The sequence below is a fragment of the Osmerus mordax genome, chromosome 1, assembly GCF_038355195.1.
Source record: "Osmerus mordax isolate fOsmMor3 chromosome 1, fOsmMor3.pri, whole genome shotgun sequence".
NCBI classification, from domain to species: Eukaryota; Metazoa; Chordata; class Actinopteri; order Osmeriformes; family Osmeridae; genus Osmerus; species Osmerus mordax.
The window spans coordinates 17549762-17563222 of record NC_090050.1 but is presented as its reverse complement, the minus strand read 5'-3'; the positions used below and the strand labels follow the sequence as shown (position 1 = coordinate 17563222).

Sequence of the window (13461 nt, the reverse complement as noted above, 5' to 3'; positions counted from 1 at the left end):
TCTGCTAAATGACTAAATGTAATGTAATGATCTAATTTGGACTAATAGTGGCATTTCCACAGAAGTCAAACAAAATCTTTGGTCCATTTGCCAGTTAATGAGCTAGAAGTAACAATGATGTATACCTCTTTAGACTACATACAGTAGTCTAAAGAGTTGGAAATAAACATGAATGCATACATTGTTGTTTTTTATTATACAAGAAGAGCCCATCCATTGGCCAGATTGTCAGACCCATGGTCATTACAGGTGAATATTTATCCTTGGGCAAAGATGATATATACAATAATAAAATGTACAAAAAAAAACAGGTAAAGCTGCCCAGAAAACAAACACATTGCTCTTAATTTATAGACCTCTGATTTACACAAATACACGTTAATTTAAAACACTAAGATGTATGCAAAATGCCCCCACACACAGCTGAAGATACCTTGATGGGTAAGTAAAGCACTGAAGCATGCCAAATAAATTGTATTCATTTATCTAGATCTTGGTTTAATGTATATAGATTTGTATGACTTTGCCAGGGCAATCAGCCAATGAGGTGCTAAGTATCACCAGTGTTGCATAACTTTTTCCTGCTGTCTGATCTAAATCCATGTCATTTTTCTCCTTTATTGTACTCAAAACAGATAAATTGAGCCCTTCCTTGTGACAATGCCTGTGTATTTAAAAAAGTGGAAGCGAAAGTGTTGTGGCACTAAGATTAGGTGTTTATTTCTGTATAGAATTGCCTAAACAAAATAGCATGTCACATGTCTTTATTCATTACTGTGATTTTATTAAATAGTCACTACCACTAGGTGGCCTTATGTATTCATAAAATGAATACCAAGAGGAAACACTTGTTTAAATAACACTTTATTATGTAAAGGTTATCTTTCTTGCCAATAGAATGAAATGATGTACAGTGAACAGCTTTTAAATGAAATTATCACAAGTAACTCATGAACATGACATCTTGTGTTGATATCTGGACTGAACAAAACTTGTGTACCAAGTGTTAAAAGCCATTCTGATAAGAATCATACAAACAAGTTTAAACCAAGTTCACTGATTATCAACAGAAAACATAAAAAGACATGAGACAGTAAAGATCACGGCTCAATCAAAAGTTAACAATTACTGGTTTACCAAGGAAAAAAGTAGGAAAGGAATGATGTTGTTGGGTGAGCGTGTGCATGTGAGTGACCAGTCTCTGAACTATCGCAGCAAAGACCACTTTATTTGTTCTTTAGCAGACTGAAGCACCTAAGAAACAATTAAGAAATGCAGAGCATGACACATTATACACACACATTATAAATAATGTAGCCTCCCACATAAACGTGTGTATCGTAACACTGAATACTTGTTGTTGCATTACATCTGCAAAAAAAGTACAATCTGCGAGTGGAATGGAATGTTTCCCATTAGCAACACGTTTGGTGACAAGGGAGCATAACCGTTAAGAAATGTATTCTCTTACCTGAGACATAGTCTGTTCTGTTAGCGGGACATCATCCCCCTGCAGGTGAGAAATACAGAGTGATTGAGAAACACAAATAAATACTTTTTATATATCTTTGCGTTGCTCCACCCAAGGGCAATATTAGTTGTTTGAAAATAAAAAACAAATGTACCCTCAGGGCCACACGGTAGACCACCTGCTGAGGGTCACTCTCCAGGATGACTCTATATGACAAAGCCACATAAGTTACTCACAGTGCCTTGGATCTAGAAGTGGGTTTATTACTTTATGGATGATATCTTATTTAATTAGAAACAGCATACAGATGGTAAACTATTTAATGGCTAGTTCCTGTTATGACATCAGAGGATTGTTCTGAATGAATGTAGCACACATGTTGGGCTTCTGCAATTTGATGTTTAGTAGTAGCAGCCTCACACACATACCCTTCATCAACTATCTCATCAACAGCCAAGAACAAGCCCTCCATATTCTCAAGCAAAGCTCGCCGCTCCACATTCTTCCTGTATACAGACACAAAGACAGTATATTTTTAGCAATTACAACTGTTCTAGGGGGCAAACTGACCGATTTTCAGACAATCCTAATGGGAGACACTGACCGAGGGTCCTTTTTATTATTGCACAGTATAAAATGGAGACTGTAAGTTAATCATAATTTTATATAATATTAAATTAATTTTGACAACCGAAAGGTGGAGGGATACCAAGACTGTTTACCAAACCAATAAGTTTAAGTCTAAATACAGCACCATTCAGTTCAGTCTCACCTTAACATCTGGCTAAGTGAGTCAAACAGACAATTTAGCACTGACATCAGCATCAGCTGGGGAGACAAGCAAGCAATAGTATGAGGGAAAAAAGCACACATTATCATAAACATCTGCAAATATATCATTATATAGGCAAACTGATTGGCCTACCTCATTTTCATGAGAACTTCCAATAACATAGAAGTACAGGTCAATATTGCTCTTGTACACAACAGTGAGGCCCTCTATAAATGCTATTTCACCTAGACAAATAAGAGTGGTTAATTTGAATACCAATTGCAACGAATTTCTTCAACGCAAATTTCAGTGCTTTATTTGATCAAATGGGAGTGATAAACAGCAGACTTTGGTCAAGCATGTAATCCTAATTAGATAAATCTATAAAAATAGGTTTATTGGTATGCAACTTACTGTCTGTGCGCTGTGTCTTATTGAATATGTTCTTTTCAAATGCTTTTTGCTCCTTCACACTTGGATAGGTTTCATCATAGTACTGTAGGTTAAGGCATTGGGGTTAATCAGTCACATAAGGGCCCAAGCACGAACATTATGCCAAAGTACTAGAACACACCGCACAAAGCTGTCTTTAGTTAAGGGATAGTCACCTTAGCATAAAGTCTTTCTCCATCGCTGTCCAGGATAAGAACAGCTTTTACTGTGTACAACGTGGGTTCCTGCAGAGTAAAATACACACTTTTAGGCTTGTTAAATAATTACACGACACACCAGAAGCTACCTAGCTAACCTGCTGACGTATTGGCAGAAGCTACAAAGATCACATCAGTGTGCGTCTAATTCAGCTAACTACCAAATATCCGGTATACAGCTCGCTTTAAAACCTTTGACGAGAGATGACCATAATATCGTAAATGCTGTAACACAAGACGAACGCTTTGTCGCGTCTATTTTTAAATTCAAAATACATGAAATTCACAAGCAGTAAGTTATCCCAATACTTCCTTACCAGTATGTGTGAGTCCATAGTTTTTCATATGATGACGCATTCAAGAAGCTCCTTCCCAGTCACCAGACCACTCGTTTTGGCCGTTGGTAAGCTACAAGCCATCATAAACATGGTTTCTGCTTCACAACCCTATGCCGCATTATTAAAAAATTTTCCGTCAGCAACGTCAAGAATGAAGGAAATTAGGCTACTATCAACATCAGCAGTGCGTTATAGGCTATGCAGTGCAATAGTCTTATAGTTCCCTCTTTTGTCTGTCTACTGTGAAAATATTTTTGCGCATTTACGGGGGAAAACATTGCCACCAGTAAGAATGAATTGTTGATATCAACATTTGACATTTCCACGTGTGAGAATGTTATTGTTGTTATGAATAGGTTAATAATTTGAGTAGTCCGAATTTAATCATCAAGTAGCCTATAGGCTATCAAGTTATTTAGATAGGCTATCATTAATCACAACTGTAACTTGGAAAAAGTTGAATAGCCTATTAAGTTACAGATATCTACAACAGGCCTAAACATTTCCACGTGTGAGAGATGACTGCAGTGTTGATATCAAGAATTACTTTTTACTAGTGAGAAATGAATTGCCACTAGTCAATAAGCATATATGGATATGTTGATTTGGAATTAGGCTTGTACAGATCGGTGTAAATCGGTTAAACTCACTCCTCAGGTAGCCCTAATAGGCCAACAGGCCTCCCATGCTAGCCTAGGCTATGGCTAGTAGTGGTCGCGCTTGGGATGTCGGAGGTGGCGGGTTCGATCCTACTGACGGCGAAGTGTAGGCTACCTATGACGGGGCCTCGGCCACGTCTGTTAAAACGACAAAAAATTAATAATTAATACCGTTATGTTGCCATGGAGACTTTTAAACCTTAACCCTAACCCAACAAAAAATATCTAGCTGTCGACTGCAGCGACGCGACAACATGCTTTCAATTCATTTTCAATGGAGCCAGGCGAATCGCCCACGACGCGACTAAAGCGATTCGAGTCAAATAACTTCTATTCTCTTTGTTCGAGTTGAGATGCAAATGAGGAGCGATGGCCAATCGGAGTGTTTTCTTGTGTCTCGTAACATAGCAACCATGGTAAACATTTCTAGCTTTCAGTTTCAAGATGGAGAAACGAATCGCTTGTGTGGCTGCATATCCAGTCCTGTACGATACGTCTCTGTATTTGTACAGAGACATTGACAAAAAGATTGAGGCCTGGCGCAGGGTTGCCGACATTGTGGGTACTCGAGTCCTGGTGTATCTTCGTACTTTTAAATTCAGTGTCGTCACATTGGCTACTTAACTTTGTTCTGTGGTACAGTAACTAGCCTAGCTAGCTACTTTATACTTTAGCCTGGCTGGTACTCGACCCTCGTCGTATCGACAGATTAGCAGACTGCGGTAATATAATAATACGTTTTTGCACATGTCAACGTGTATGTCTATTAAACAGTTTTGAGTTGTATTTTGATTGATATTGCAATTACGTAAACACAAGTCTACAGACTTTGCCATAATGTTATACGAACTACAACAGTGATTTTAAAGAACTACAACTCTGCATTCATCTGTGCCTGACACCCCCCCGAGCGTGGTGCACTGTGGGAAGGCGAATGCTGGCAAGAGTTTTGCGTGGCTGCAGTCTGGCCACTTTCTGTTTCCTTGGCAAACCCCGCGTTCGCTGAGCAGACGTTGATGAGAAATATTGTTTTCTTTTGATTAGTCTGAAGATCACCTGTGACAATTTTGTTGAAGATTGGCCAACATTCCTGACCTGCGAAGAAACTCTAAGCTTGCCATCCGTTGGTGTTAGACTACTGTTCCAATGGTAGACATTAAACTTGGTGTGCCAAATGTAATCACTTTTTACCATATGGTTCTAGGGGTTGCCATACTCTAATGGCAGAAGATGGATAATGATAAAAGGTAGAAACACAATAGGTGGTTTCACAACTCTGCCCCCAATAATTACAGGTTTTGGGAAGAAAACACACCACTATACATTCTTGAAAAATAAGTACAAACGTTTTTAAAAGAACATTTATTAAAAGAGTTCAAAGATGTAAAAAAAAATAAACTGTCCAGCAGCATTTTTGTAGTCCTCATTTGTTCACCTGAAAGGACACTGAAAGAACAAATGGTCAAAATTGCAGACAGCTTGACAAATAAAAAGCCAAACATTACAATTCAAGCTGGTATTCAGGTTGCCTAAAGTACTGAGGCTGAAAACAATATACCTTTATCGTCTACATTGGTCAGATGATCCCTTGGTGTGTGAAAGAACAGCGTCAATTAAAAGCCTGCAAATAAGGAAAGAAAAATCAGAACAAATATTGATGTATACAATAACAGGTTTGAATTTCTGAACAATTCCGAAGATCAAATGCATATGACACATGCGCTTCTCACAAACGTATTTCAGACCTATAGGGAAAAGTACATGGCATAATCCAACTTTGGCATAAAAATAGTATACAGAAACTCTTAAATCAAGTTAAGGTTATCAAGCCACCGATACTGTGACATTCCACAATTGTATACTTAGTAGCAGTGGGAAACTGTGCCACTGAAGTTACTATGCCAAGACACTGTACTGCTGAAATACATTGAATGACGACAATGAACAAATACAAGAATGGATCAAAAATCTCCTCTTACCTACCAGTACGGCATATCATATACCCCTTTCTTGTGCTGCCTTTCGCTAGTTTTACAAAAGGCAACCCTCTGCACTCAAGACTGCTGCTGTCCCCTGCTTCACTGGTTCCACGCAGGGATCTTGCTACTTTTCTCCCTTAGCTGGCTGCTCCCATTGGCTAGCTTTTCAGTGTGATCCTCCAATTGGCTAGGCTCAACTTTAGTGTGCAAGCTAGGCTCCAATTGATTGATGCCATGCACATTGGCAAGAACAGTAGCTGAAACAGGCTCCAAGGAAATAAAAGGGAGCAATGACCTAGGTACATGCACAGCATTTTCACTTTGTACTAAAGCAGCAAGTAAACAAGTCTAGCGCATTAAAGGGACTAAAAAAAGTCGACCTGTTTTACTGAATTGGAAGAAATGACATTGGTAACGAGAACCCTTTTTAAAACACTCCCCATTCACTTAATGTTCATCTGCTTATCTTAACTACTTGTTAAATTTGTTGTTGCCGTCATAAAAAAAAACCCCGGATGGACATCAATTTGGCCATTTAACACAGTGAAATTGTTCCCAATAATCAAAATACACATTGTAAAGAATAAACTAAAACTGAAAAGCGGTTTATTTAATCTTGATTTGTTGGCGAATACATCTTAAAACACCCTATGGGCGAAGGAAAAAACAAAATGCCTACATAGATCCTTAGTGGAATGCTTTACACTTCACAATTACAAAAAAAACACAACAATAACAAGATCAGAAAATCCTGCGGGAAAGGATTTGACATGAATCCATCCCAATTCCCCTCCCTCCCTTTCCACATGATTTTATCCTTGTCTACATTTCTCTTCATGTGGCAGATGTAAACCTGCCACAACTGTGCTTGGCTGAGCAGATCTAGGGGGTAACCTGCTGCTTCCTTTCCCTGTCACCTCTCTGGCTCTCCTCTCCTAAGTACTGCTGCCTGTTGGACAATACGGAACAACATAGTTAAACTTTTGCACCTTTCTTCATCATTTCAACTACATTTTGAGAGAGGAGTCCAGAGGAGAAAAGCCAGGAGCAAGCCTTCAATTCAAGCCCATTGCACTGTGTGCAAAGGGTATGAGAACAGATAGTTTGTTTGGGGGTTGTTTTACACTTCGTCCAATACATTATGCCAGGGGCTTAACAGAAGTTCCATTCTGTGAAAATTAAGGGTTTGCTGCTGGATAGCCCCCAAAACAGAACTCAGATTTCAGCATCACACATAAACCATGGTTTGCTTATGATCACCCTGAAACTACGGCTTACTTTGCACTGCCTTTGTTTCTTAAAGACTCAACGCATCTTCTACTACACTGTGACGAGCATAATTAAGGGCAATCTTGATTCTTCTTCTACTACTATATTGACTCAAGGCTAAATCTTATAGTCCGGTCTAAAAGCAGTGCAATAATTGCAATGCAGTTCTTACCTTAAAACCTAGTATCTTCGACCTCCAGAGCCCCCTCCATATCCACCACCGGAGCCTCCTCCATACCCACCTGCAGAACGGGCCAGGCCTTATATAAATGCTTGACTGAAGTGACTCACTAGAGGCCCTGAGATAATCTGTATCTTTCTCATCAGGGCTGGGTTTATAATCAAATAAAAACAAGTGTGTAATGGATCTTACCACCATATGGACCACTGCTCCTGCCCCCTCCACTGCCGCCACTGTAGTTGCCTCCTTTCATTGGGCCATAGTTGGAGGACGATTGGCTGTTGTAATTGCCAAAGTCACTGTAGTCTCCTCCACCACCACTGCTGCCTCCACTGCTTCCGCCGCCACCACCACCGTAGCTACCTACAAGATCATGAGCTTTAGACAGTCTTTTCATTAGACACGCAAAATGAGACTATGGTACTTTGAATACATTTTCAATCAATAGATTTCAATAAATGTTTTACTGTGTATTCACACAATTTGTTTACTCAATAACTGATCAACCTTAAAATCAATCTCTTAGACTAATAAAGTGCAACTCTGAGGGTCCAAAATCAGGCAGTTTATAAAACACACATGGTTCACTTACCACTGCCGTAGCCACCGCCGCCACCACCTCCATTGTTGTAGTTGTCATATCCTCCACCTCCTCCATAGCCTCCACCCTGGTTGCCATAGCCCTGGCCACCTCCGCCACCACCACTGCCACCGCCGCCACCATAGCCACGGCTCCCCCCATACCCAGGACCTCCTCCATAGCCACCTTAGGACAGACCCAAGCAATAGCAATTCAGGGTAAGCGGGTAAGACCTCAGAGTAAATGTACTGTTATTTACCAAAAGTTACAAGTGGAACTCACCGTTGCCTCCATAGTTATTATATCCATCCCCATCGCCATATCCTCCACCTCCTCTCCCTCCACCAAATCCACCTAGTTTCAGAATTTGGAAGAAAAGATTAAGGAATAGGTTCTAATACATCTAATGAAGCCATAAACACTGGTTGTGGATGAGTTCCTTCAAAAGAAAGTGTCAGTGTGTGTGTATCTAAAGAGAATAACCAAGAGGAGGGAGACTTAATTGGTAAGTTTTATTTCTTTCTACAAATGTACTATTAAAACTATGGTTTTGTCTACCAACAGAAACTTTTAAATTCTACCAAATTACTCTAGTAATTATTTTGATTACCTGTCTAATTCTTCCTCTGAGCAGATGTACGTTATCAAATCTCAAAACATTTTTGCTTTCACAATTACTAACTACTGTCCATACAGAGATGCAAATGTTCCGAGTTGTAAAACAATGAGAGTAAATTGTAGGGATGCACCTATTGTTAAATTATGTACAATTGAAATATGTTTGCTGCTTCAAGGTTCTTGTTCTGACTTTCTACTCTGTTCTTATTTATTTTTGTTCCACTTAGTTCTGGATAAGTTGGATGTAGGTGGCAGTCCAAACAAGGCATGCAACACTGCAGTCATCCCTCAAAATGAGACAGATACTGTCCTCTGTAATTCTGATGGGTCAGATATGTACTATGGAGACAGGTAATTTGCCAGCCAGGCTGTTGAATGTATATGCTGAATTTATGCAAACCATGCAGATCATGAAAGGAACAACATTATCAGTGATGACCTTCCCTTCAACACCCCCTTCCACAGTTGATAATAAGAGCCAAGGGCCTCTACAAGCCATAGGGGCAGAGCCAGCCATAAGACCCAAGGGCAAAGCTGCAGGTGGTCTAAAATAAAGACAGTGTTCAAACAATTAAAGAGGCTTGCCACCACTGTGGTTCCAAACCACATAGTATACATCCCAAATGTTGCAGAATGTGTAAAACAAAGCTGCTCCAACCCAAAGGATGTTTTCCTACTCATGTATCCGCCCACCCTAAGAGACATCACCATTGAAATGTCCAACCTCTACTTCACCCAGACCACGAACAAGGAACTGTATCCGAGCTCCTTACATTCTAAGGGATCCTTATCAGATTCTGGTAAACCTCTGTTCCAAGAAGACACATGCACTGGACATTGATGTACACAATGAAAGCATTTAAGATGCAACGTGGAGAAATCGCTTTGATGAAATACTGGCCTCAATTCATGTGGTTAGTACAAAGATCACCGACGACCCATTTTTTTAAGGATAGGCCCATTTTCTCCTTAGCTCAATCAATCAAATAAAGTCATGCCATTTCAGGCGTGGCTGTCTGTGGATGAGAGCATGATCCCATACTATGGCCGACATTGGTTTACCTCTGATGAATTGCTTACATCAATCAGTTTTTGGTTAAAAGCTATGGAGCCTTGCATCATCCAGTGGTCACATGCATCACATGGATCCCACACTCTCCTCCCTGAGACTGGGATAGGTCAGGGACCCAGTGTCGTCCTCAGTCTTGCAGGACAAGCTCAGGGGCCTCAAGGTTGCAAATTCATCAATGACAACCTCTCTATGCTCACACTCCTTAATAGTATGACAACAAGAGGATATGGAAGCTCTGGAATAATGAGCAAACTCATCTGATGTCCCATTCAAGTCACCGAAGGACTTCATGAAGTTACCCCCATGGAACTTCTGGGGTTCTGACCCAAGGAGGCAATTCGCCTTGACATACGTCAAACCACACGTGCGTACGTCATTTGTTGCCATCGGTGAGTCGCCATTAGCGAATTTCATCTTATTTGCCAACAGCCAACAAGCTAAATATCAGCCGATATAGATCGGTGTGTCCCTAATAAATTGTGCATACCTCCATATCCACCCCCTCTGCCAAAATTTCCACCCCTTGGCCCTGAAAGAAGATGAAATACACACATCACTTTTTTTGGCCAAGGTGTACCCAAAATATAAAGTGCTCAGAGCAGATGTAATTCATACCTCTCATGCTCATCCCTGATCTGTTCATGTCTTCCTTTGAAAGAGCTTTCCGCACTTCACAGTTATGGCCATTCAATGTATGGTACTTCTGGACTGTAATAAAGAAAATTGAGGTTGACAAATGCATTGGTTTGAAGAATTCTTGCAAGGGACATTAGCATAAAGGCAATGACATTTCCAACACTTACTGACAATCCTATCTACAGCATCATGATCATCGAATGTAACAAAGGCAAATCCTCTCTTCTTGCCACTGCTTCTATCAGTCATGATGTCAATTACTTCAATCTTGCCAAATTGTTCAAAGTAGTCTCTAAGATGATGCTCCTCTGTGTCTTCCTTAATGCCACCCACAAATATTTTCTTGACAGTCGTGTGAGCACCAGGCCTGCATGAATCCTGTTAACACACACATTCAAACCAATTTATTAAAAAGCAAAAAGTATTATAGATCTACGCTCGAGGTTATTCCTTTGTTAAACTGATAGGCAACATCATATAACAGAAGACATTGCTTACCTCTCTAGACACTGCTCTTTTTGGCTCCACTTGTCTACCATCCACCTTGTGAGGACGTGCCTCCATAGCTGCATCAACTTCATCTACTGAGCTGTATGTAACAAAGCCAAACCCCCTTGACCTCTTTGAGACTGGGTCTTTCATTACCTGTCAAGGAATAAGACAAAGATTAGCACAAACATAGTACATGTAGTCCAGTCCATTTGGTCAAGACAGCGGTTACATGTATATCAAACTTACTACGCAATCCGTGAGGGACCCCCATCGTTCAAAGTGATCTCTCAAACTTTCATCAGTAGTTTCAAAACTCAGTCCTCCGATGAACAGCTTGCGAAGCTGCTCCGGCTCGCGAGGGGTCTTAATATATTAAGACGGGGGGGGAAATCAATAGATGGAAATGTAATACATTTTATCAGCAAGACGGGGGGAAAAATCAATAGATGGAAATGTAATATACATTTTATCATGCAATCAATGTAAACAAACACATGCATGTTGAGTGACAAATCATGGTCCTAAACAGATCCCTGTGGTTACAGTGTAGCCAGCAAGTGTTGAGATCTGCAGACACTAGTAGCAAAAGAAATGCAGCTTAACCTATACTACACCATCGGGTAGGCCAGAGCGTAGGTTTACTGTAATACTTAGCCTACAGCTAGCTATCCAGCTAACTAGTAGACTAGGTTTGCACCGAGATCGCGTCTGCACAGCCTATAATTTTACAAAGACTAAATATTTAGACCTAGCAACGTCGAAACCACCATAATGTGGTTGGGGTAAATACAGCTTAGCAACTCAACAACAGTTTCATTCATAACCCGACTGTACGAAACCACGGCGATGAATAGGCCCAGAACAGGCATAACGTGTGCTAGCTAACTAAACTACCTCAAGCATACCTACAAGCAACTCAATTTGTTTCAAAGTACTTCAAGTAAAATGGCATATTGCGAAGGATACGATTGCACGTTATTGATTTAACAATAACGCTTGACTGCAGAATATAGCTGGCTAGCTATGTTAGCCTAGGTAGGCCGGTTTACGAGTGTGTTCGCAGTTAGCTTGGTAGCTAATTAGCCAGGCATAACCATGTAGTTACAATCGATGACCCGATCTTGATGAGACGGACAATTACATACAATAGAAAACAATACATGTATGACTTTTTAAAAGGAATGGCCATTCTTACCTCTTTCGATGACATGCTGCGGCCGTAATTATCGCAAGAACGTGTTAAATATTGTACGAGTCGTGCACGATGGCCAACTCTAGCTGGCTAGCTATAACAAAGTGGCCAGTAGTGTATGGTCTGGATAACACAGTGCCAAACACTGCTCTTCTTCTTCTTTCCAGTTTAATGGGAGATGTATCACCACTGAACTCTACATGGTTCTGCCGCCACCTATTGATCGGGAGTGTGAGACTGGTGGTGGACTATGGTCCCTTATATCCCCCCTAAACCCTAATACCTGAACCCATCGTAGATTTAGCGAGAATGCACTTCGAAGTCCGTGAGTCTGTGAGGGTGGACATTGGGTTCTGGCCATATTTTCCTTATATGGTCAAAAGGTACGAGGATATCAGAGAGATAAGGCGGTGAAAATCCGTGGAGTGTTTTTTTGTGACATTACATGATCTGTATATACCACATGAGGGCAACCTTGAGCAAGGAATGAAGCACTACCGGTGCTTTGGCACTGCCACCATCTGATGGAGGTGGATTTTACACTGTATGAGTGCTAATCTTTTCCAAGTTCACAAGTACTTATGCCAAACCACAGACCTATACAGAATACTTAGCTGTTACTGCTGTGCTATGTCAACAGAAGTTAGCAAGGGCTTAATTGTCAAAGCAAACTTAAAATGATCAAACACCCTCTCTGTAACCTGAAGACCTTAGGCTAAACACAATTTCCTATCCAAGTCATAAACCCTTGTAAAGGAAATCTTATTTTATTCATGTGAGTGTAGTCCTGTATCAGTGTATGTCCACGTGTGTCTTACTATGTGTGTGGGTGTCTACATGTGTGTCACTGTGTGCGTTCCTGTATGTGGTAGGTGTGGATAAACACTTGTACTAACTGATCCTCTCCAGCCTCACACAGACATAAAGAGGAATGAGGCTCATGGTGGAGAAGTCCTCCAGCCTCTTGCTGTGTTTCATGCCTGGTATCATCTCAATTCAGTTTCACTAAACAGTTTCACTTTAAATCTCTGTAGTTTTCGAACATCAGACCTGGGGTCTGGTTACCACTACCGAATTACCCACGTATAGGCTGTACACAAAAATTTGTATTTAAACAGTTGATGGATTTTTGTGTGGATAAAATGCATATATAGTCACCTCACACTGTAGTGGGAAACAGCCAGTACACACAACTATATCGTTGGCCTGTTTTACCTTTTGAAGTAAACTGTCCCTCTGGTGGGAATGACAACAGTGAGCTCTACCTTTGACTTCAGGGTGAAATATAGAGCACAAACCTGTTACATGTTAGTTTAAGAGATAGTGGTGAGTGTAAATTACTTTGCGGGGTCTGTGTAGCCTTATTTATGAGCCTCACTGTCAGGTGTTTATGTATTGGAGCGAGATCTGCAGCTTAAACCACTTACTCCTCCATAAATCACTATAACTCCACGACCAAGTTCTGAGTGTGTGTGGATGCATGTGTATATTTTAGTGTGTTTATATCCATGTCTCTTAAGCATGTTCAACTATTTATGTCTGTGTGTGTACT

The 13461-nt window shown here is 40.5% G+C and overlaps 2 protein-coding genes across 7 annotated transcripts; both read right to left on the bottom strand.

The window, feature by feature from the left end:
• On the bottom strand, positions 1–3348 carry LOC136947191 (coatomer subunit zeta-1-like). The gene is made up of 9 exons (XM_067241092.1): positions 3211–3348; positions 2852–2920; positions 2658–2739; positions 2397–2488; positions 2244–2299; positions 1900–1977; positions 1626–1677; positions 1472–1510; positions 1–1254 (listed from the first exon to the last, which is right to left on the bottom strand). Exons 1-9 carry the CDS (start codon positions 3226–3228, stop codon positions 1207–1209), a joined length of 534 nt encoding a protein of 177 aa, XP_067097193.1. The 5' UTR covers positions 3229–3348; the 3' UTR covers positions 1–1206.
• A 1899-nt stretch (positions 3349–5247) lies between these two features.
• On the bottom strand, positions 5248–12045 carry hnrnpa1a (heterogeneous nuclear ribonucleoprotein A1a). 6 transcript variants are annotated; one of them, XR_010876729.1, is made up of 12 exons: positions 11913–12045; positions 10964–11080; positions 10724–10870; positions 10393–10603; positions 10205–10297; positions 10077–10118; positions 8182–8253; positions 7912–8085; positions 7512–7697; positions 7311–7380; positions 5449–5511; positions 5248–5336 (listed from the first exon to the last, which is right to left on the bottom strand). XR_010876729.1 is itself a non-coding variant. In XM_067237478.1 (11 exons), the coding sequence occupies exons 1-10, from the start codon at positions 11925–11927 to the stop codon at positions 7319–7321; spliced, it is 1119 nt and encodes a 372-aa protein (XP_067093579.1). In that variant the 5' UTR covers positions 11928–12045; the 3' UTR covers positions 6459–6818; positions 7311–7318. The 6 variants fall into 6 exon arrangements, 4 of the variants coding, with proteins under 4 accessions (XP_067093579.1, XP_067093591.1, XP_067093611.1 ...); XR_010876730.1 differs by lacking the exon at positions 7311–7380; XM_067237478.1 differs by lacking the exons at positions 5248–5336; positions 5449–5511 and adding an exon at positions 6459–6818.
• Between the last annotated feature and the right edge of the window lie 1416 nt (positions 12046–13461).

Bases quoted from the DNA above. Each gene is read 5' to 3' on its own strand.
- hnrnpa1a (XM_067237478.1), bottom strand. The intron at 10,871-10,963 runs GTAAGTTTGATA...ATTCCTTGACAG, and splicing joins GGTCCCTCACGGATTGCGTA to GTAATGAAAGACCCAGTCTC. The intron at 10,119-10,204 runs GTATGAATTACA...ATCTTCTTTCAG, and splicing joins ATCAGGGATGAGCATGAGAG to GGCCAAGGGGTGGAAATTTT.
- LOC136947191 (XM_067241092.1), bottom strand. The intron at 2,489-2,657 runs GTAAGTTGCATA...TTATTTGTCTAG, and splicing joins TAAGACACAGCGCACAGACA to GTGAAATAGCATTTATAGAG. The intron at 1,511-1,625 runs GTACATTTGTTT...TCTCACCTGCAG, and splicing joins TCTACCGTGTGGCCCTGAGG to GGGGATGATGTCCCGCTAAC.